Source organism: Mixophyes fleayi, chromosome 6 (assembly GCF_038048845.1).
Source record: "Mixophyes fleayi isolate aMixFle1 chromosome 6, aMixFle1.hap1, whole genome shotgun sequence".
In the NCBI taxonomy this organism is placed as follows: Eukaryota; Metazoa; Chordata; class Amphibia; order Anura; family Limnodynastidae; genus Mixophyes; species Mixophyes fleayi.
The window spans coordinates 169835241-169858433 of NC_134407.1; the positions used below are offsets into that span (position 1 = coordinate 169835241).

The window sequence follows — 23193 nt, forward strand, 5'->3', positions numbered from 1 at the left end:
TGTACTGGTTATGATTGCATGCCGAGTAACCGTGTAGCCACAACAGTTTATGATACCAGGGCAATGAGCTAGCTCATACATGCACAGATACTGGCCCGGTGAAGCAGTAAGTTAAGCCTACTCCTCTAGGCCAGTTTACCAATTATATTTTGATTACTTTATGCCGACACAGGAAATTCTTCCAGCTTTATCATGGTAGCTGATTAAGCTTTATCACAATATTTTTCAAAGACACACGCTACATCAAAACCTAGAGCTGAAAGCCCAGGGATTGTTGTTCATTCTTAAAATCATTGATTTGACATTTGAATGCAGGTTTTCTAGCATCGGGAGGGGGTCATTTTATATTAAGTTTTTATCTTATTCTGAACTGTCGGAAAACTTACTGATTATTTTCAACCTGGGATAATACCTATTACTCTATACAATTCGATGCAGGACTGAAGGGGTTACCTCATACCACCGCCCCCCTCACCCGATGTTCTTTTCCATCTCAGCCATCACATTTTACAGGAAAGTCCCAATAGCTTATCCATCACCAACATGTCTAAGACCCATTACTGATAGTGAAATAATAACCTCATGGAGAGTAAGGGATGTCAGCAGAACCATCCCTACACCTCAACACAATCTATTCTGCCCCATTACTTCCCTATAATCTGTCAATAATGTGTTTGCACTGCTGACTGGAGATTCATGGCAGATGTAGTGTCAACAAGGAACGTAAATCCTATATGTGCATTTGAATTGCCTTGTTAAATAGGAACTAAAAATCAGGTGTAGGATGTAAACCACACCAATCATCATTCATGTTCACAGCCATTGCCAAAACATTTATTGTTTTTTATTTCTACAGTTTTTTGGGTTTTGGCTTTGTTTTGTCTTTTTTAAGTTGTATGCATGTCTTTTAAAATACAAATACACTTCTTAAAACATTTAAAACATTTCTTTAGTAGATGTTTTGGTGGGGGCTTGCAGACTGGTCCTCAATGACTATTTCATTAGGGGTTCCCACAGTGGTACTGTGAGTGAAGCAGGAGAAGGAAGTTCCAGCAAGGAGGATACCCAAATAAGTCATTCCTAAAGAAAAAACATACTTATGGGTAATGTAGCATGTATTGAATATATTTTAAACATGTAAACACTATATATGTACAGTCCCCAGAGGTAAGGTAGGAGTTGTGAGTTCTACAAACGTGAGTGTTCAGGTCATCGTTGAGGTAGGTCTAAATTGACGGTGTAATGTTTATTCTCTGAGTTGAGAGATCAAGATAGCAGCGCTGAGAGACGGAGAGGATAAAACGGAGTATGCAACAGAAGGATAGTGCAAAGTACAGTTAAAATAATCTTTATGAGTCGGATGCGGAGAACATATTTGAACATCTGTGTTTACCATTGTAACTCCTCCAGGTACAGCACTCACCTGTGCAGAGGGGTAGAGGGACGGGGAAGAGCCAACATCAGGGGGACAGGGGTATTCAGTGCTACACTGGGTGCAGGAAAGTCCCAGCATGCCTGAGCAGAAAGAGTGAAAGAAGTTGGGTCAGAGCTCGCTAAACAATGAGAGCTTGGAGGAAGGTGAAGTGCTGTTTGTACAGTAGGACAACTATTGCACAGAGAGTCAAAGACATAGAGGGAAACATCAGCATAGAGAGACTAGAGGAAATGAGAAGGGCTAACAATCTCTTAGACCCGCAAACCTCACGCTGAATCTATCAGGAAAGCTAGCAGACTCACAGAAGAAACTGAGGGAAGTTTGTCTTTGCCAGATCCCCCAGCACACTGCTATAGCCAGCAACAGATCTGCTATTTCTACTGTAGATAAAAATGCAAAAGTCTCAGTTGCACACATTTGCAAATGTATGTTAAAGCCATCCGCCACTCCACGGTGCTTTTGCTAATAGGGTGGTCCTAACTCTAAACAATGAGAGTCCCATATATTTGGGCCATACATATGTGTTTTTAAATTGAGAGCTAACTTACCAAAGAGGTACCCCAGAAGCCTCCAAATAGCAATCCAATGTCAGCACTCCCCCTCAGCTACTGACACCAACATGCCTCTCAGACAAATAAAGAAATGGAAGTTGCTCAAATCAATTTATAGGCTATAGCAGGTGCATGAAAGGGTGGGGTTAACCTAATTTAGTGCTCCACCTGTTTCTTGGATAAGTAAGGTAATTCTAAAGCTAATAAATTAGGTAAAAACCAGTTTAATCCCTGGTAGGCCGTCCTTAATTCTGCACGCAAACCTGATTGTCTTCCTCTCCATCTTAACCTATTGGCAATGCAGCCATCGTCTTTGGGTGTATATTACACCCTACACTTATAGTTAAATATATAAAAGAAATGGACAAAGGCAGTTTGGTTTCTGTCTGCATCAGCCCACCCCTCCACTTGTAGTAAAATAGAAAAAAAACAGCCGGTATAGACTGTACAATAAAAATAGAAATTAACAAAGGTAGTTTGGTTTCTGTTTGTATCAGACCCCCTCTCCACTAGTAGTAAAATAGAAAACAATTATTATTATTATTATTATTATCATTTATTTGTTGGGCGCCACAAGGTTTCCGCAGCGCCCAACAAATAAATGAGTACAAACAGTAGACCGTACAGGGTTAAACAGTACAGAACGATAAACACAAAGTACCAATGCTTTAGTAACTCCAGGACAGCCATAAGGAGTAAGGACAGAGCAGAAGAACAGGTATGGAGACACGGGGAAAGAGGGGCCCTGCTCATAAGAGCTTACATCCTAAGGGAGGGTGGACAAATCAGACACGAGAGGGAGCTGGTGATGCCAGGGGAGTGAGGGAATAGCGAGCAGAGTAGATGAGGGGTTAAGTGGATGGTTGATAAGCTTTGAGGAACAGGTGAGTTTTAAGTGCTCGTTTGAAGGAGCACAGATTGGGTGCGAGACGGATGGAACGAGGGAGGTCGTTCCAGTGCAGTGGGGCAGCTCGGGCGAAGTCTTGGATTCTGGAGTGGGAAGTGGTAATTAGAGTGGAGGAGAGGCGATGGTCATTAGCAGAGCGCAGGGACCGGGCAGGAGTGTGAATGGTGAGGAGGTTGGCGATATAGGGAGCAGTAGACAGGGAGAGAGCCTTGTAAGTGGTGATTTCAGCCGGTATAGACTGTAGAATAAAAATAGAAATGGACAAAGGTAGTTTGGTTTCTGTTTGTATCAGACCCCCTCTCCACTAGTAGTAAAATAGAAAAAATTCAGCCGGTATAGACTGTACAATATAAATAGAAATGGACAAAGGCAGTTTGGTCTGTCTGTCTGTGTATGATACCCTACCCTTATCGTGAAATTGACAAAACAGCAGCCTTTCAAGACTGTACGTGATATAGAAATGCCCCAAGTCCCTTTCCTATTTGGGGGTAGCTTGCACCCTACACTTATATAGAAAGTTTTAAAAAGATGTTATCGTCATCATCTTCAGCTTCATCCTCACCCTCATCAGTGTGTACATCATCATCACAGACTATCAATTCATCGCCGCTTGAATCCGCCATTAGAGAACTGTCAGTGCTTGGATGTCTTTGATGGTAAAGGCCTTCCTCGTGAAAGATGTAGTTCATTTTTATGAACATCGTTTTCTCCACATTTTTTGGAAGTAACCTCCTATGTCGATCACTGACTAGGTTCCCAGCTGTGCTGAATACTCGTTCAGAGTACACACTGGAGGGTGGGCAGCTTAGGTATTGCAAAGCAAGTTTGTACATGGGTTTCCAAATGGCAAGCTTTTCTTCCCAGTAAGGAAAGGGACTGTCTGACATTTCCATATCAATTACCTCTTGAAAATAATCCTCCACCATCCTTTGCATGTTAATACTCAGATTGGATGGAGTTATGGGCAAGGTCACACATTTTTTTGAAAAATCTTTCAAACCAGCCCAGATGTTAAACTGTTCTGGTCTGCCAAATGCGTCTTCCCTGCTTCGCTTTGGAAAATTAATTTTTTTACGAGCAGCAGCTGCTTGAGAAACTGAAGGAGGACACCTCGTCAGGCAAAGGCCCAGTTCAGCGGACAACTTGCTGAGCAATAGCTCCTTGCAAAAGTTCACATCTCGCTCATTTTGAAGCAAAGACTCAATGTAGGTCTTAAACCTTGGATCAAGCACAGTGGCCAAAACGTAGTGATCCGAATTCAAGATTTTAATTACTCCATCATTGTGAAGCGAATTAAGTACTTGATCTACAAGGCCAACATACTTTGCGGAATTGCTTTCTTTCATCTCCTCCTTCAGTTTCTCAAGCTGCTTTTCCAATAGTTTAATGAAGGGAATGACTTGGCTCAAGCTAGCAGATTCTGAACTCACTTCACACATCACAACTTCAAATGATTTCAAAACCTTGCACAGCACAGAAAGGATTCCCCACTGTGCAAGAGTGGAATACATCCCCCCTCCTTTGCCAATGTCATGGCTTGTGCAATACACTTCGATGGCTTTGCTCTGTTCCTCCATCCTCTGAAGCATGTACAGGGTGGAATTGCGCCTAGTTAACACCTCTTGCTTAAGTTGGTGGCAGGGCACGTTAAACTGTTCTTGGAGCTGCTGCAATCTTCTACATGCTGTGGCAGAATGCCTGAAATGCCCTGACATTTTACGGGCCACCGAAAGCATCTCCTGCACCTCATGGTTATTTCTTAGGAAGCTCTGCACCACCAAGTTGATGGTGTGAGCAAAACAGGGAATGTGATGGAATTCACCCAGCTGTAATGCTCACACTATATTGTTGGCGTTATCAGAAATGACATATCCTGGGGAGAGTTCAAGTGGTATAAGCCATATATCAATCACATCTCTTAGTTTTCGTAACAAATTGTCAGCTGTATGCCTGTTAGTGAAGCCGGTGATACATAGAGTGGCCTGCCTGTGAGAAATGTTACGTAGTGGTGTACATGCTGCTGCTGTTCCTGCTGGTGAAGGTGAATGACCAACCCAGTGGGCTGTCACAGTCATATAGTCTTTGGTTTGCCCACTTCCACTTGTCCACATATCTGTGGTTAAGTGGACAGTGGACAGAATGGCATTTTTCAGCACAATCTCTACATTTTTACACACTTTTTGGTATAGTTGTGGAATAGCTTTACGGGAAAAATGGTGTTGCGATGGAATTTTGTAGCGCGGACACAAAACCTCAATTAACTGTGAAAAACCAGCTGCGTTTATTGTGGATGTTGGACGCAGATCTAACACTAACATAGTAGCCATAGCTTTGCAACTGGGTGACTGCTGTCATATTTGCTTCCCCTAGCAAATGATTGTTTCACAGTTAATTGTTGTAATGTATGACGGCTCTTTTTCTTGGCCTTCTTCTGGGATGAAGATTCACCCCCAGCAGCAGCAACAGCAGCAGAAGTGGGACTAACGCTTTCTTCAGAGGAATCAATTATAGTGCTGGAGTCATCCAGCCTTACTAAGTGGGATGCAGGGCTAACTCCGATTGCTACTGAGGATATTGATGAGGATGATATTGTGGGTGTATTTTGTAGCCATCGGGATGTCGGTGACCGAAGGGTCCTAGCTGATGATGGAGTGCTTGTAATTTTTTTGGAAGAACTTTCAGCTTTTCCCAACACCTTGCCATGAACTCTCGTCAAATGGCGTAACATGGATGAGGTTCCAAGATGGTTAAGGTCCCTCCCTCGACTGACTGTGGCTTGATATACACTACAAATGGCTATACAACTGTTGTCTGGATTTGGGTAGAAATAATTCCACACATAAGAAGTGAATTTTTTTGTTTTATGCCCAGGCATGACAATGGCCTTTTTCTTGTCACGTGCCAGAACTGCTGCCACTGGTGCAGGACTTACATAAACAATCTCATCAACATCCTCATTAGCGCCCTCATCGGTTACACAAATCTCCCCCCTTATTTTCTTCTAATTCTAAAGTGGCATCCTCAATCGGCGTATCACCGGCTACACTCGGGCTGCTCAGGCACACATCAGCAGAAATGCTGAATGGGCCCTTCTTTATGGATACACTATCAGAATGGTCACGATTACACATACCACTGTTGAATGGACTCTCCACAGGGATTGGTGTCATTTCTGATTCTGAGCATATATTTTCCTCTACTTCCTTACTGTTTTCTTGCAGCTCGGCTTTCACATGCAACAGTAGTTGTGCACCACTTTTGGACTGCAAATTACTTGGTCTTGCTTGGTCACGAGTAACCGTACAAGAAGGCTCAGTAACATTTTTTGATCTGGCACTAATAGAGAAAGGCGAAGGCCTCATTCTTTCTTTGCCACTGCGTGTGTAGAATGGCATGTTGGCAATTTTTTTTTTATCGGCAGTTAACTTTTCCTCAGTTACAGTTCTTTTTCGCTTCAACACGGTAAAACATTTTTTGGGGTGTTTTTTTCCCCTGATTTAAAAAGACTATGTACTTTTTCAGAGGCTTTACCAGATGACGTGCTGGGAACACTGCCATCAGGACTGGTGCCAGCACCTGCTTGCTGATCCTGCTCATATATGGACTGCTTTGAATTCATTTTAATGAGCCCAAAGCACTTGTAGTGCAAAATATTAAATATGTAGTGCCGCTAGTTAAGACTTTCTGCAGCCAGAAAAATTGTGGTTTCACACTGGGGAATATGGGACACCCCAAATCACCTGTAATGCAAAATATTAAATATATAGTGCTGCTAGATAAGACTTTCTGCAGCCAGAAAAATTGTGGTTTCACACTGGGGAATATGGGACACCCCAAAGCACTTGTAGTGCAAAATATTCAAAAAAAATGCCTCCTCTATCCTCCTCTCTTCCTGCTCTAACAATTGCTAGAAGAATTGCTAGCAGAATTTCAATAATAATTGAAAGAATAAGGTATACAATAATTGCTCTGGCCCTGCTCTAATGCTGCCTGTGACCTAACCCTGCTCTCTACCCTCTGTCAAATGGCGATGGATTGCTGTGGAGACGGGTATTTATGCATTTCAAATATCGCGAGAACCGAGCTCTGAGATCCGACGACGTCACAATGACTTTTTGTCTCGATTTCAAATCCGAATGGGCGGGAGAGTACCGAGCCTACTCGGCTCGGTACTCAGGTGAAGTTCGGGCGGGTTCGGATCTCGGGGAACCGAGCCCGCCCATCTCTAATTATAACCTTATTCTTTCATGTTGTGACAAAACGAGTTTGATAACCCCTTTTTGACAGTGTGCCTAGGGCGCCATGGACCCTAGCATCGGCCCTGCGAACAGTGTGACTTCCAAGCTTGTACACTTGCTCTGCAGAAATGCACTATATAAATTGATAGATTTAGGCCTGGATTTAACTTTTTTACTGTCCCGAGTCATATTTGAATTGTGCTGCACTGCCCAGCGCCACAGATCTCCAAGGTCCCAACCATTACAACATAACATCTAGCAGGGGATATGGTTAACTGCGCTCCCTGTTGGATAATGTAAAAGCTGCCATAGGAGGAAGTATAGGTGACCTTATTCCTATACAGGGTAGACAAATGGAAGAGATTCCTCAGAGCTAGAAAGGGTACCTGTGAATATATGTATGGGAAAGAGGGAAAGTGTACTCATGTAGCATATACAGGGGACTTCTTTATTAAACAAATGCAGATACATAAAAATGCGATTCTGGCCAGAATATAACAATAACAATGTATAGTGCAGGATGTTTCACAACAGCCTGGCAGATATACACCTTGAAAACGTATATATATGCCCTTTGGACCTAAATTTGCATCTTCCGCACACAATATTGCTAACCCAGGTTGTTGTGATACATCCTGCACTATTGGTCCAGGCTCAGCAATGAAGCTTGTAACCTTTTTCCAGAATGTTTGAACTGTAGGGCATTCCCAGAGTAGGTGCCAGAAAGAGCCTGGCACACACCAATACAGAGACACCAAGACAGAGTGGACTTGTCTTCTCCAAAAATAGCTATCCTTATAGGAGTAAGGTATACCCTATGAGTAATATAAAATGTAATTTGTTGTAATCTAATAGATAAAGTAGACTCACCATGGCCACACATTTTAGTGTCACATTCATTATGCTGCAAATTTCCTAGTTCTACCTCCCACTTCGTACTGAGACTGACCATATTTTGTTCTAGAAGCAAGGAAGAGTACAAAAAAGAGATTAGTTTCCTCAAGCCTAAAGAATAAATGAGTATCTTGCAGGGGACTTTACTGTTTATAGCTGGAGGTTGAGCTTTAAACTGAGCGACCAAAGCATGGCAAAGCTATAGATACCTAAAAAACATTACATCAGGGACATTAAACTGCACCATAAGCTTCAAATTATTTAAGAGTGTTAGTGGAATATAGTTGCCCCAGCAAAATTACACCACAGTGCCACCAATCTTGCCCACCTCCCAATGAGGCCAATGTGACAAGTTAAAAGAACACCATAAGGGGGTATCAGGATCAAGACCAACACCTCCAAAAAGTTTATGAGCTATATCTGGGACATTTATGGCTTGATCAGCCAAGGGTGTTCTAAAGCCTGACTTATTTTATCCTAACAAAGCCTATAGAGAAAAATCCCTCCTGTTTAACCAAAATGGCATGAAGGCCTTGGCTCTCACCATCCATGGCCCATTGCTGTATATGCATCAGTTGGGTTGCATACTGACTGTGCATACTTTAAAGAGAAAAGCAATCTAATCCTAGGTCTTTTTCCACCAAAACCAAACCAAAACATGATGGTCAATTTTACGAAAGACTTGCGGCAGAAAATACACTGAAGACTGCTGTAATACATAAAGTATTTTAGGTTGGATTATCATATTAATTAGGCTTATTCTTCCCAACTCAGACAGGGGAATTTTTGCCAAACTTGAGGCCTGTCTTTAAGACCTATTATTTGTAACCCAGCTATTTAAACATAGATGTCCATTGTAGAGGTCACTGTCTGAAAGTTTGTTCTAGCCCAGCTTTCTTTTAAGTAAAAATGTTTGATTTGTCCCAGTTAATTTTAAGTCCTGAGAATGAGGTAAATCCACTTGGAGCAAGGAGTCTATGGACTCATGCACATTAGACAGAAAACAACAACATATCTTCTGCATATAATGCTATCATCTCTGTCCATTGCTACACCTCAAGATCATGGATAGCAGGATATTTTCTAATTATGCAGGCAAGCAGTTCAATGGTCATTGCAACCACAAGAAGTGAAAGGGGGCATCCTTGCCAGATACCCCTGCCCAGAGCAAAGGTAGTTTTCTCCAACTCTCTCACCACCTTTGAGACCCTATGGCTCTAGCATATCTCTACAAAATGTCTAATTTCTACAATATATCACAAACTTGCCCCCTCCACTTCAGGCCTTAGGGAATCCCCCGAACTTGCTTGGGAAAGAGACCATGGTGGAACTTTACTAGACGAAGAATGGTCTGAAATTTATGAACACGCAACCTCCAGTTCGATTTGTGTCAAAATAAATGAAAATGTTTACAAAGTGATGTATCGGTAGTACTATGTGCCCTCGCGTCTCCATAAGATCCTCATTGACTCTTATGATTGCTGTTGACAGGGTTGCTCCCAGGAGGGCACCTTTCTCCATATCTGGTGGGGGTGCACAAACCTTACTTGCTTTTGAACTGAGGTTAAGCAATTGATCCAATCGATCCTCCAGATTGATATCCCTCTGGAGCCCCAATTTTTTCTTCTATCCTTGGGAGCACCCTCGGCGACCCGTCATCAGAACAAGTTAGTTCGGCATATCATGTTGGCAGCTGCCTACCAAATCGGTGCGGACTGGCGACAACAGGCCCCCCCACCCTTACAGGGCATTATTAATAGAGTATGGCAGACCCAGCGTATGGAATATATGACCAGTGTTATTCGCAATTCTTCGAGATCCTTCACCAAGGTGTGGGACCCATGAGTCTCTTTTTTCCAAGCCCGCTCACCTTACTTATGGCCTCTCTTGATTCTGCACTCTCCCTATTCCCGCCTCGTCCTCCCATTTACCCTAAACGCTACCAAGGACATTAGCCACTCTTTTTCGCTCTCTCTTCTCTTTTTTCCCCGTCTATCCTTTTGTCTCCTCTTTTTTCTATCTTTCTGTTCCTTAATATAAAATCCTTGATTGACCTTTTCCTTAAATATTGATTTCACCTCTGCATTGAGTGAGTTTGTGACTACGCTGGTTGTAGTTACTATATGATTACTATGCCTATATTTTCATGCTCTCATTGTTTGTTGTTTGATCATTTCAAAATAAAACTTTAAAAAAAAAAAAAAAAAAAAAATCTCCCCTCCCCCCTTTCCACTCTCCATAAAAACTTTTCACCTCATACTTGACTCCTACCCACAAGCCTGTTTCCCTGAGTGGCTACCTGCACCACTCAGTTTTCAGAAATACGGTTATGGGTGTGTGCGTGTGTGTGTATATATATGTGTGTACTATATATATATATGCGGATAGATAAACAAGTATGGCGCTCCAATGTGTAGTATTGATAGTAATATGGGAAGATGTAATAAAATGCGTACCATATAGAGGAAGTCAATGATCGTGTGGTAGAAACTTTTAGATGCAATGTAAAAGTATGAAAATGACAATTTATTAAAACGAGTAGTAGTAACTCACATATAGTAGTAATAACGATGCCAATAGCGACCACAGCTCAACGCGTTTCGTCCCAACACATTGGGACTTCCTTCTTAGTAACAGACAGAAAGGATCATGTTTGGTGATTTCAAAATCAAGAAAGCTTTCATACTTTTACATTGCATCCTTTGTCTATTTTCATCCATTTCCGCCCTGGATGACCTTTGACTGAGGAATTGCCATCTCAGAGTTCACTCTACATCATCTGGTACGCAGTATAAGGTGTTTGTGTTTTGGAGGTGTACTCTTATGATTAACCCATTTGGTGCCGGGCTAACAATTGATCCTGGTGGAAGTTTATCACATGTGGTGATATATTACATAAACTCTATTACACTATATGCGTTTTTCTATTTTTTGACCCACATTATCGCTATTGTTGGAGAGGGGGAGAGATTACCTCAGAAGAGGAACTCCATTTCTACCACACGATCATTGACTTCATCTATATGGTACGCATTTTATTACATCTTCCCATATTACTATCAATACTACACATTGGAGCGCCATACTTGTTTATCTATCCACAGTTACTACATCCCTCCGGTTTAACCATCTGGACCCAAGTGATTCAAGGCTGCCGCTCTTAAACGAGCTATGTGTTTTTATCGGGACTGATTGTGTCTTTTTTGGTAAATCATTTCACCAGTCATTTATATTGGTGGTTATGTTGTGGTTATTAGCGCTGTTTATATATCTGTTGTATGTTAAATATATATATATATATATGTGTGTGTATGTATATATATATGACCATTAAAACAGCTTGCTTAAGACATAATCTTTCATTCAAATACAGATGGTTAGTATGGTGTTGTTTTGTGATAGAGTAGACATAGGTCACTGTGTGACTGGAGTGAAGCTGGTGATTGCCTTGAATTGAGGGTATTGCTTCAACATTTTGATATGGAGTCCAATAATTTCTTAAGCCCCTTCTTGCTTGCCAGACATTCAACACCTATAACATCAAATCAAAACACTTGTTGGTTCCATCTTCTGCCACAAAATGTGTCTGCTGCGCTCAAAACCACTATCACTGTTTCATGAATCACTAAATACTATTCCCAACTTCCACTGTTTTCATGTACATTATATAAATTGAGTACAGCCATATTCATCCATGGCCAACTACACGTCTACAACTTATAGACATCCAGCACAGCTATTTTTCTTAGGATCTTATTACAAATCAGGATACTCCATCCAAGCATGAAACCTATTACTGCATTTTTTTCTGCCTCATTTCATGTTTGAAGTATAAGATATAATATAACCACTTGAGTTTGTGGTTATTTCAGGCTTGGCTATTATCTAGTCTTTCCCTTCTCTTCCTGTTACCATCTTGTAGAAGCCAGTCAAACCCCACACTCTGTATGAAGAGCGGGAAGATGTATGACGCCGACCAAGTATACCAGTAAACAGGACACTACATTTTCCATTATCTTTGGTATGCAATACAAAAGCGTCTCTGAAATCTCATTACTTTCCTTCCACCAATCCATCGCATCTGTGGCCTTGGTCTAGTACACCAGTAATCTCTCATCTCTCCTTCCTAATAAAAACTCGGTCTCTGTTTAACTTATGGATATAATTAATATAAGAAGTTAACAGTTTATATACCTCAATGTCATGGAAAATACTCCCTGTTTATCAGTCAGGTTTAATTTTTCATAAATGTGCAGTGTAAATATAAGTTATTCTGCAGAGGGAAATATGCATATTTGCCTTTCACTGATGTCTGCAGGAATTGTCATGACTTTCTGTCGTGTACTGTTTAGAATTAAATATCTGTAAGACACTCATTCTTCATTTATACAATGGCAAGAGAAATGTCAAATATACTTAATTTTTTTAATTAAAAGGTAAATGTAACCAAAGTGCCAAAAGTGCAACTATTTCCCACACACAGTATATACCTGTTTCATACCTCAGTTCCTAGTGTATGGATAGGATGCATTCTCATTTATATTGGCTGAGCTTATAACATGGCTGAATCCGCTATGTGTAGTACACATTACAGATCAATTATGAACACAGGCGTTGCTAGGCTCCTAAAAAACATGTTCACCACATAACCATATTCACATTATGTATTATAATTTATTTATAAAAAGAAGACTTGTTAAACAACGCTATACATTGAGAGGATCATGACGCAAACAAATTACATACAATTATATGAACAGATAGTAAAGATGGCCCTACACAAATGAGCTTGCAATCTAACAGGCATTGAAGTCAAATAATTGGATGAAGTCATTCTAAATTATTAAATATCGATTGTAGACGTTTCCTGTATGATTGCAATTAGTATGCACCAGCGTACAAGGGTTAATTACACAACATCATAGGAAAACCCTTTTAAAGGGTCCGCTAGCAGTGTAGCATGTTGGGTATCTAGCATCACGAAAAAAGGGCAGGGCTTGAGAGGAAAAATGGGCTTCTTGCAAAGTTATAACATCTGCTCTATGTTTAAGAGAAGTGGTAAGAGCTGACCGTCGGTTGTTTGGAGAGTTAATCCCCCTAACGATCAAAGAGAAAAATTTAACCATAGTCTTGCAAAAGGATAGTACAGATGTAGCGCACTGTGGAAGGGCATCTGAAGGCAATGCTTACAGAAGTGAGATGTGTCCCTAGAGTAACTAAGAGGAAGGGGGGAGACACAGGAAATAGGGAAACACATGAGAAATGGAGAAGGGGATACCGATCTATCCCAAGAAATGGGAGGGAAGATTGTGACAAAATGTTTAACACATGAGGTTGGTGAATGGGAACACCACCCATGCAACACAATGAGCAATAGGATGAAATAATTTACTGAGACAATTGTTAAATAAGTCAAAGAAATAAACATACATTCAACAAACAATCAGCAACAAATGACCAGACTGATCGTCTCAAATACAGTATATGAAAAAAAAATTCTGAATCAACCCTAATAGTGAATGTGTTTTTTACTTTCCAAACAAATATTAGCAAACTTTTCTCGTGCTTATGGTTGTCTGTATGTATATGTGGGTGTATGTATGCTCGATATAAAGCTGACACATGTGAGACAGGTGCATAGCTGGACGTATCTTGAGATGCCTACAACTCGGCATATGGGCATAAATATGCACATTTATTGACATCCTTAGTATAAGTATAAGTTAAAACCCGACATGCATCCAATTCCACATCAGGAACATAGTGTGTAGTCAAATTGGACATAGATGGTTATTTGGGACTAGCGGCAGGATCTTTCTATCATCTGTATCCTTAAAGGATGACTTGATAAACGTTGGCTTTATCTTTGATTTTCTCTTTTTGTCTCAGCTTATGTTTTGTACACATAAAGTGCACCAGTGCAAGCATAATTTTCTCATGCTTTAACAGTTTTATCCAAACAGAAAGGTGACTAAAGGTCTATGTGCCAGGAAAAGCTTCATTTGTACAGATCCCTTTTTAATTCTCCAGGAGACCTTTTCAAACTGCAATTCCTTTCTTACACATGATCTCAGATGACTAGGAAATGATAACGGCAACGTTTATTGATCACTAAGTACCAAAGACTAGACACACCATTAACCCTTTCACTTAGCCACAATATAGTGTGTACTAGTAAGCAGCCTCTGTGGTGGTAGGTTGTACTACCGGTGGTTATTCAAAAGTTTGGTAGTAAACATGGAGCAGTGAAGTTTAATAAATGTGCAACTATATTGCTGCTTATATGTAGCTACAGAAGGCTCACGTTTTTATGTCACAAAACTTTTGTCTATCTAATTGTGACTGGCCACCATGTACATACACTGAATTACAGTGCATACTCCTTGCTTTAGGATTTGGTAGATCACTCCAGATGCCTTAAAGAAACATGCTTTACCTGTAATTCAAAAACATTCTAATAAACTCCTGGTTCATTCATTCATATACTAGTACCTACAGAGGTGACTGATGAACACTAGAAGCATAAAAAAGTGTTTCTATGGGTCACAAAGAATGAATGTCTGTTTGCAGCAGATGTAATCATTTCAGAACATAGATGATAACCCACAACATGTCAAGTGATCAAGCAGTGTGCCCTCTCTGAGCCGCCTGTCCTTAGTGCTGGGAACTTGCTTAGGAGAAACAACTTGACCCAGAGCTTTCAGTCACCATTAATGGCAGAATTATTATGAACCTGGGAGCTCTTAACTATGATGCAATTAGAAAATCAAGGGTTAATGGTATCAAGCATGCTGTGCATACATGGTTGGATAAGCACATTCAATTTAAAGGCAAACAATAATGAACATGATTTTAGTAACAAAACGTTTTTTTTGTGTGATATATACATAGAGATTACAAACCCAAATCAAAATTGTGCCCAGCAGACTTAGCCAACAGAACTTCCATAGAGGCATTTTGACAGGGAACGCACTAGGCAGAGTTCTGGCTGGCAGGTTTTCCATCAGAACCACTATGTTTGTGCTGATTATGTGGAGGTTACTAGAGACGGCCTCGTTTATTGGCTTCTTAGTATATAGAAAGAGATGATCACAGCTTTAGTTTATATAGAACATCCAGATGAACAAGACACATATGAAGGTTCTGAGGGGTGAAGCCACACACTGCAGCCACCAGCCTAGTCTTTAATTATTGCATTCCTCTCCTTCCTTGCAGTCATACCAGTCAAACGTGGATGCACAGATTACACCAGACAGACCATTGGGGGCATTGGCTGCTATAATCATTCTAAAGTTCTACTTTTGGGTGGAGATGCGTGAAATTGCAGCAAAATGTCACACAAATAGAATTTTACGGTGGAATAGGATATTTTGTGTGGAAATTGATAATTGCTATTTTGACAGTGTTTATGACTGGTGGACATGTGAGAAGAGGAGGAACTTCAGAAAGCTGCAAATGCAGCTGCAATCCCTGCAGGACCTTCCTCAGTGTTACTGGGATGTGCAAGATGAGCAGGAAGAGACCACAGGGGGCCTGGTACTTTGTGTTGAAATCCAAATGCATTTTGTTCACTGTCAAATTGGGTAATCGGGAGAAGGGTGAAGGAGTGCAATTTTTTCTTTTTGCAAACTCTAACCTGGAACGACAAAATGAAGATTTTGAACTGCAAGTTCAAATTGGGGTCTATAGACTAAGCTTCTCCCTTCTGGCCACCTTTGGAAAAAAAAACCTTGGCTTGCACAAGTGGGACAGCTTCTCTTACAACTGGGCTACTCCCTGGTTTTGCCTGCATGTTGTCAAGTTAGCAAGGGAACTGGAAAGAGTTAAGCCCAACTTGTGGAAACCAAGGGCTAGCCACAAGCTCATTAATGAATAGGACATGATTAAATCTATTCCAGGGAACCATTTGGAAAGTAAAGTAAAGTGTGAAATATGTCCCAACTGTCCCTCTTGTTGGGACAATACATTATTTATAGAAAAAATAGCAAAACAAGCAAAACATAATAAAGAGGTCATTTTTCACAGCTTGTGCAATGCCTACTAAAATATGAAGTCGAGAGCTGTAAATTAAGGCCATAGGAAAAAGAACTCCAACAGCCTTGTGGAGAAGGGAGTCATGGAGCATTATGACCCAGGACAGTGGTGGATTCAGGGAAGGGGCAGCAGGGCACATGTCAACCTGTCATTACTTTCCAGCACCCTGCTCCCTTCTTCCTATTTTTCTCATTGACTCTCTGGCATGACGTCATCATGTCCCGACGCTGTCAATCAGGAGCCACGCAGAGAGGAGCCACTGTCAAAAGAAGAAGACAGAAGAAAAGAAGACCATAGGAAGGCAAGAGGAGAAGGGAATGAAGAAGGGGGCGCTGTGTGGTGATGAAGAAGGGAGCACAGTGTGGTGATGAGAAGGGGGCAGAGTGTTGGTGATGAAGAAGGGGCCGCAGCGTGGTGATGAGAAGGGGGCACAGTGTGGTGATGAAGGGGCCACAGTGTGGTGATGAAGAAGGGTCCGCAGTGTGGTGATGAAGAAGGGGGTGCAGTGTGGTGATGAAGAAGGGGGCACAGTGTGGGGATGAAGAAGGGGGCGCAGTGTTGGTGATGAAGAAGGGGCCGCAGTGTGGTGATGAGAAGGGGCCACAGTGTGGTGATGAAGAAGGGTCTGCAGTGTGGTGATGAAGAAGGGGGCGCAGTGTGGTGATTTAAGAAGGGGGCACAGTGTGATGAAGAAGGGGCCGCAGTGTGGTGATGAAGAAGGGGGCGTAGTGTGGTGAAGAAGAAGGGGGTGCAGTATGGTGATGAAGAAGGGGGCACAGTGTGGTGAAGGAGGGGGCGCAGTGTGGTGCTGAAAGAGAGGGAGCAGTGTTGTGAAGGAGGGGGTGCAGTGTGGTGAAGGAGTGGGAGCAGTGTGGTGAAGGAGGGGGAGCAGTGTGATCAGAGAGGGGAGCAGTGTGATGAAAGAGGGAAAAACTGTGATGAATGGTTCCATTTCAACAAAATAAAATTTTACAAAATAAGGTGCTGATTTAAGATGCTGATGGTCTGTGATCATTATACTACTACTACATTATACTACTACCCTGTAGTGGCAATACAAAAGAGCTTATAATAATGTGCACCCATCACCTACATATATTGAATGCCGCCATTTTATGGGCCGAGATAATCGCCCTTAGTCCATGGTATTGGGGATAATGGAGCCTTTCTCCTTTTTTGAGACGGCCTGAAAACCATACACTTTTGTACATGGGTGATAGGAAGCACCTCGGGCTATCAAAGAAAAAACATAATAAGAATAATCATTTAAATGAAAACAGGGGTGTAGAAGGTGCATTTAGGGGGGCTGTTCCGTTTTCCAGCTGGGTAAGCAATATTTTTCTCCCCAAAAATATGCTATTTCCATCTTCACTTGTGTGGTGGATATTGGACCTTGCCTTATCATTTTAATAGGAAGCACCCAGGCACATTTTATATGGGACCATACATTTTCATGCATGCCAAATGTCCTGTCACACATACACTATATGGACAAAAGTTTTCGGATGCTTGACCATGACAACAACAGGGACTGTAATGACATTGTATTCAAATACATATACTTTAATATGGTGTTGGTCACCCTTTTGCAGCGATAACAGCTTCCATTCTTCTTGGAAGGGTTTCCTCAAGATGTTGGAGTGTTTTTGTGGGAATTTGTGCCCATTCATTCTGTAGAGCAGATACGGATGTTGGACGAGAAGACCTGGCTCGCAATCTCCGTTCCAGTTCATCCCAAAGGTGTTCAATGGAGTTGAGGTCAGGGCTCTGTGTGGGCCAGTCAAGTTCTTCCAAAGCAAACTCATCCCACCATGTCTTTGGAGTCCTTGCTTTGTGCACTGGGGCACTGTCATGTTGGAATAGAAAAGCCTTCCCCAAACTGTTGCCACAAAGTTGGAAGCATGGTATTGTCCAAAATGACTTGGTATGCTGAAGCATTAAGACTACCCTTCACTGGAGATAAGGGGCCTAGCCCAAACCCTGAAAAACAGCCCCATACCATTATCCCTCCTCCACCGAATTTCACAGTTGGCATAGTGCAGTCAGGCAGGTAACGTTCTCCCGGCATCCGATAAACCCAGACTCGCCCATCTGACTGCCAAACAGAGAAGCATGATTCGTCACCCCACAGAACACTTTTCTACTGCTCCACAGTCCATTGCCTGTGTGCTTTACACCACTCCATCCGACGTTTGGCATTTGTTTTGGTGATGTGAGGCTTGCATGCAGCTGCTCGGGCATGGAAACTCATTTCATTAAGCTGCTGCCGCACAGTTTTTGTGCTAACATTAATGACAGTGGAAGTTTAGAACTCTTCAACTATGGAATCAGCAGAGCCACGGTATTACAGCACCATGCTTGAAGTCACTGAGCTCTTCAGAACAACCCATTTTGTATCACAAATGTTTATAAATGGAGATAGCATAGCTAGGTGCTTGATTTTCAACATCAGGGGGCTAGCATAGGTGCTATTTTTTAGGCCTCCTCTTTAAAGTATCTTTACTGGAAAATCTAATGGTTAAACCCCTGTCCTTGCTGACAGACAGGATGATTGCTACCACCTTTCCCCCCCACACACACATTTTATTTTGTATTTGTTTAAGCAAAAATGAAATAAATTGCTATATTAAAGCTGTTCTGAGCTTTAACCACATAGATGAGCTATTGGAACTTTGTCTTGAAAACCTCATTACATGACAGAAAATGAGTCTGAAATTTTCCACAAATGTGAACAGGTTTGGTATCCAAGTGTCAAGTAATCAAATTGATTTGTTCAGCTATATTTGTACATCTTCTATTATGTTATGTGATCCTCTTGACAAATAGTTAATCTTCATGTCTCTCAGGGCAGGGGGTGCACTGACATCATGAGGAGAAGGGCACAGGAGAGTGATAGCTATAATTGGGAGGAGACATCCTGCAGTGACCACAATAAAAAGGAGCGCAGAAACTGCAGAAAGCAAGAGACATCTCCTGCACAACCGTCCAGGCTCAGAAACACCACAGGTGAGGCATACTTGAACTTTAGGGGGCGATGATGAGCTTCTATGAAAATACAGATGTTATACACTACTACTATATATTCAATATTTTTCTAGCATTTTATGGACTTTTGGAGGAAATATGTGTTTTTTGTTCTGAGATATTTTCTTTTTTTAAAAGTATATTACATGGACATATTTTCCTGTATGTCTGCAAGGCTTTTCCTGTCTCTTGCATTATTGTAGATGTGGGCAATCTGTGACTTGTAATTCAATAGCTGGATTAGCAATTATTGTACGGCTAGTAACTGCTTCTGCTGAAATGGGATTCCATGTGTCTGTTACACTTTCAGTAAAGTAACATTGTCCTATGATAACCTGTAGCTTTCTTCTATCCAAGACCATCTGGCCAATTTTTGGGGGAGATTCAATTGTACGTGATGTGGTGCTGGACATTACCGCAATGTCCTGCTGTGCACATTACGGTAAGGAATCTCCCCCACAGCTATAGGGTGCAAGGAAAAATGAAGAGAGATTTCAGCCCCAACATTGAATTGAATCCCCCCATTTATCCCTAGAAAAACTCTTTTCCTTTGAACTCTGATTTCTTGTTATATATTCTATTAATATAAAGAGAAGAGACGTAAAGTAAAGAAAGGTCAGTATCATCTTCCTGGGTCTAATATCTGCCCTTCGCTTAATGTTTTCTAATACTCCTTCCCATTAGATGATTTTTACTACTTTCATTTTTGGAGAAAAGTTTGTATACCTCCCCATGTGTTGGTAAAAATGTGGTCACTACATTTTAAGATATAATTACAAGTTTTGGTAATCCTGACTCCCATAAAACAAAAGTTCAATCATACAACTTTAGGGGAGGAAGTCACTATTTAATTTGTGTAAATTAAATGTCCGTCTGACATATTTCCATCACTTTGTATCACTATATACATCTATACTGCATAATAAAATAATGATTCGTTCCACCAGGTAAAGTTATTTATGTACAAGTACTAAGTGCTACTACTTATTTTTCTATATCATACACTTTTCATACATCAAAAAAGTAGTGAAAAAAACCTAGCGACAAAATCTGTTACTCCTCTTCTATGATGCAGGTATATGCAATGTATTTACACAAAAATGTAACCTGGCGAATTTGTTTAAACACACATTAGTGGCGAGTTTAAACAGACCAACTGGCTTTCATTTGCTCATCAGTTTCTCTGAAGGCACATCATCAAATTCAGTTTGAAAAAAAAATCTATTTGTGTATATATGTATATATATATATATATATATATATATATATATATATATATATATATATATATATATATATATATATATATATATATATATATATAATCTACACACACCTACCCAAATGGGAGTTTTTGAATACAGGTATTGCATACATAAATTTGGTGTTCTACATTTCCTTTTTCACTTTTGCTAGAGTTTCAAGTTTCAGCAACATTTTTGAAAATTATTTTATCTGGTGATGTTCTACATCTGTATAGGGTCAGAATAGGTCTTGTTCTTTTCTACAGGGGTTCACCTCCTGTTGGCAGCGATGTAGGACAGTACATCAAGCAATGGTACATGCTTCCAGCAGGAGAGGGTTGTTGTTGCCTAGTGGGATACACAAATATAATCTGAAGTTCAATTTGTCTGTATCTTAGATTATATTATCCACTGTTAGAATATGTAAAATCACTCATCCGTGTTCTGAGACAGAAAATGAAAGAGATTGCTTTTTATTTTATTTTTTGCAAAAGGTTAATGGATCCATGGAAATATCCTAGCAGATGTGATGGGTACTCTTAAAAAATGTTTTACTGGCCTGGCCTTCAGAAATGGACCTCACTGCCAATGTTATTTAAAAGTTAGAAACAACAATAAGTTATGAGAATAATAGAGCTATTTTAAAATGACAGAACTGGGGAAAAAAACTAGGCACTAGTGCCTAGGTGGACTATTTACTTCAGTCAAATGCTACATTTTTATACTCTTGTATTGCAGAGATGGATAGGAAGGTTTGCGTCAGTGTGCTGCTAGCAATACTTGCCACGGCTAGCCTGTGCAGACCAATGACAGAGATGGAGTCAGCAATATATGGACCCCAGAGGAAGAGATCCTCCCCTTCTGAAGTTAGCAGGAGGGACCTCCTGGCATCCCTGACTCATGAACAGAAGCAACTCATGTCACAGCTTCTCCCTCAGATGCTTGCAGGTAAGGTGCTACAACAAAATGGCATTGCCTATGAATGTACAACTATTCACCCCTCTGTATTATCATTTAAATCTATAGCACCACCATATTGCACAGCACTGTATAGACCAGTCACTCACACACAATGGAAGCCATTTTGTAAACTGTACAAATATTCATTAAAATTCAGCCGATCTATTCACTAACAAACGGCTGTCACCCCTATGTAAGCAATAGGTTCACTATATCTGCAACCGTTTCTTACCCCATATCCTCCACAAATCTAATGCTCCATATCATTCTCTATTATGGCATACAATATGGAAGCTCCCAATGCACTTTTCCTAGTGTTCCTAATATTTTCATTTTTTGCATGTCAACAATTTAATAAATTAACCACCCAGCTCTCCAAAAACCCATATTTGCGCACAAATAATAAATTACAACTGCTCCTTGACAATTTATATTATTTTAAGCTGTCAACTGTTGTCTACTGTACAGACAGTGAAGGCATACATTTTGGTGACTGAACTGGTATGCAGACTATTGATTTTATAGCAACCAGTGACGCCAGAGTGACAGAAATTAGGTAGGTCTTCCCTGGTACCTAGGGAAGGGATAGGCTACAGTCTCAGGATTATTATTAGTTCAGGAAACAGAATGATTTTTCCTTCTTTTCCCTGGAATCTGTCTTTCATATAACTATTCGCATTTGCTTTGAATGTGGCACATATATCTTTAGTATAATTTACACAGCTGCCCTTTATAAATTGATCCATTGTTTAGGAGATCTGGGGTCTGATTCATTAAGGATCTTAACTTAAGACACTTCTTATTTAAGTCTCCTGGACAAAACCATGTTACGATGCAAGGGGTGCAAATTAGTATTCTGTTTTGCACATAAGTTAAATACTGACTGTTTTTTCATGTAGCACACAAATATCAACTTTATATTTCAGTGTACAAATAAGCTATCAAGTATTTGTGTGCTACATGAAAAAACAGTCAGTAGTTAACTTATGTGCAAAACAGAATACTAATTTGCACCCCTTGCATCGTAACATGGTTTTGTCCAGGAGACTTAAATAAGAAGTTTCTTAAGTTAATGAATCAGGGTCCTGGTTCCTGCAGCTGAGCAGTGGAAAATAAGACTTGGGAGGATTGCCGCACAGACGACACTATTCTCAGTACACTCTTCATTCTTTACACAGAGCTAGAATGTCGTCCACACAATGTTTAAATGTTCGTTGTCTACTGTTTTTACACCACAGATATGCCCAACGTTGAAGGTCACCTCCACCCCATGCATGACCGGGATTATGCCGGCTGGATGGATTTTGGGCGCAGGAGTTCTGAAGATCAGGTGGCAGATTCTTAAACCTGTATATCACCAATCCTTTCCCTTTTACAGCTGTGAATGCCCCTATGGGGGAACAATAATACTATTAAATTATTGGTCTGAGAAATAAAGTTGGTTTTGGTTTCTGTTGAGAATTAGAATGTTAATGGGTAGAAAAAAAGGTTATCAAGTACTAAAAATATCTATATCTAAAAATGAATAGATATTTTCTATAATACATAATATTTATTTTTTCTGGTAGAAGATACTAATTAATGTCACTGCTGTCATGATTTTGTAAGTTAGTGTCACAATATTTATGCTATAACCTATTCACACATATATATATATATATATATATATATATATATATATATATATATATATACACACACACACACACACACATATAAATACACACATATACGCACACACACACAACTATATATAAACACACACAGTCTACCTACATGTCTCTACATGTATTGTGGCATTATAGTGCCAATTTGTAACGGCATCAGCTTGTGTAAGCTATATTGAGCCTTATGGTGTCATTTTTGCAATCACACACAACTGAAAAAACAGGCCACATTCATTATC

At 40.5% G+C, this 23193-nt stretch overlaps 1 protein-coding gene across 1 annotated transcript; it reads left to right on the forward strand.

The window, feature by feature from the left end:
* The first annotated feature begins 18901 nt into the window (after positions 1-18901).
* On the forward strand, positions 18902-22724 carry GAST (gastrin). Its single transcript, XM_075215365.1, has 3 exons — positions 18902-19065; positions 21066-21275; positions 22526-22724. The coding sequence occupies exons 1-3, from the start codon at positions 18927-18929 to the stop codon at positions 22630-22632; spliced, it is 456 nt and encodes a 151-aa protein (XP_075071466.1). The 5' UTR covers positions 18902-18926; the 3' UTR covers positions 22633-22724.
* Positions 22725-23193: the final 469 nt, after the last annotated feature.

Bases quoted from the DNA above. Each gene is read 5' to 3' on its own strand.
- GAST (XM_075215365.1), top strand. From the start codon at position 18,927: ATGAGGAGAAGGGCACAGGAGAGTGATAGCTATAATTGGGAGGAGACA. The intron at 19,066-21,065 runs GTGAGGCATACT...CTTGTATTGCAG, and splicing joins CAGGCTCAGAAACACCACAG to AGATGGATAGGAAGGTTTGC. The intron at 21,276-22,525 runs GTAAGGTGCTAC...TTTACACCACAG, and splicing joins TCTCCCTCAGATGCTTGCAG to ATATGCCCAACGTTGAAGGT.